The sequence below is a fragment of the Marmota marmota genome, unplaced genomic scaffold (genome assembly GCF_001458135.2).
Source record: "Marmota marmota marmota unplaced genomic scaffold, marMar, whole genome shotgun sequence".
Lineage (NCBI taxonomy): Eukaryota > Metazoa > Chordata > Mammalia > Rodentia > Sciuridae > Marmota > Marmota marmota.
Genome location: NW_026000229.1, coordinates 33,718,341 through 33,719,309, shown reverse-complemented (window position 1 = coordinate 33,719,309; position 969 = coordinate 33,718,341). Strand labels below are relative to the sequence as shown.

At 64.2% G+C, this 969-nt stretch overlaps 1 protein-coding gene across 1 annotated transcript in view; it reads left to right on the top strand.

The window, feature by feature from the left end:
* The first annotated feature begins 218 nt into the window (after positions 1–218).
* Spata5l1 (spermatogenesis associated 5 like 1) overlaps positions 219–969 on the top strand; it is a 13,743-nt gene continuing 12,992 nt past the window's right edge. The window contains 1 exon segment of the mRNA XM_048793025.1: positions 219–969. Within this exon segment, the coding sequence (XP_048648982.1) occupies positions 251–969 (719 nt within the window). The 5' untranslated portion in view covers positions 219–250.

Genomic DNA, 969 nt, shown 5'->3' with positions numbered 1-969 from the left:
CTACTCAGTAATGCCACGGTCCCAGGGCCAGGAAAAAGAATATGCAATGCTGGTGACTCCCAAGGTCCCAAGGCCATACTTAATGGTTAGCTTACGTTGCCTCCCAGGCACCTGTAAACACCACCTCCATAAAGCTCTGGGCTGCTCAACTTCATCAAATTGGACCAAAACTTCCCCAGAGCCCAGACGTTGTCTCTTTTTCCTTGATATCTTCACTCAACCGCTAGCTACTGAACATCATCCTTAGCGCATGCGCGCAGCCTGCTTCCGGTCCGGGAGCGCGGTGTGTTTGGCCTTTCCGTCCGGATGGAGTTCCTGCTCCAGCTTCCTAGGACTGAGTCTTCCACGTGCCATGGTCCCGAACTCAGGTCCCTTCCCTGAAGGGCCCCTCTTAAAGCTGCTACCTGTAGATGCTAGGGACCGGGGCACCCAGCGCTGTCGCCTGGGTCCCGCCGCCCTCCGCACCTTGGGTGCGCGTGTGGGCTCGGCAGTGAGGATCTTGCTGCCCGAAGGCGGCTCCTGCCTCTGCACTGCCTGGCCGCGGCGGGATGGAGCTGATGGTTTTGTGCAGCTGGACCTGCAGTGCGCAAGTCCCGGGGCGGCGGTGGGGGAGCGGGGTTCCCCGGGGACTCTCAGCCTGAGCCGCCTCAGCCTGGTACCCTGCCCGCCCCTGCGGCGCCTCTCTGTGTGGCCAGTGTTGCGAATGCCCGCAGGCGCGCCGAGTGCCCCGAGTCCAGCCGCGGTGCTGGAAGCCGCGCAGGAGCTGCTGAGGAACCGACCGGTCTCCCAGGGCCACGTGGTGGCCGCTCCGCCGGGCGACCCAGGCCCTGTGACCGCCCTGCACATCATCTGCGGGACACCCAACCCGGATCCAGCGGGGCTTGTCACCCCTCGAACCTGCATCGCTCTCTGCCGGGAGCCTCGGTCAGCGACGGAGCCACAGCCCGAGGTGTCCCTAGGGGGCCTTTC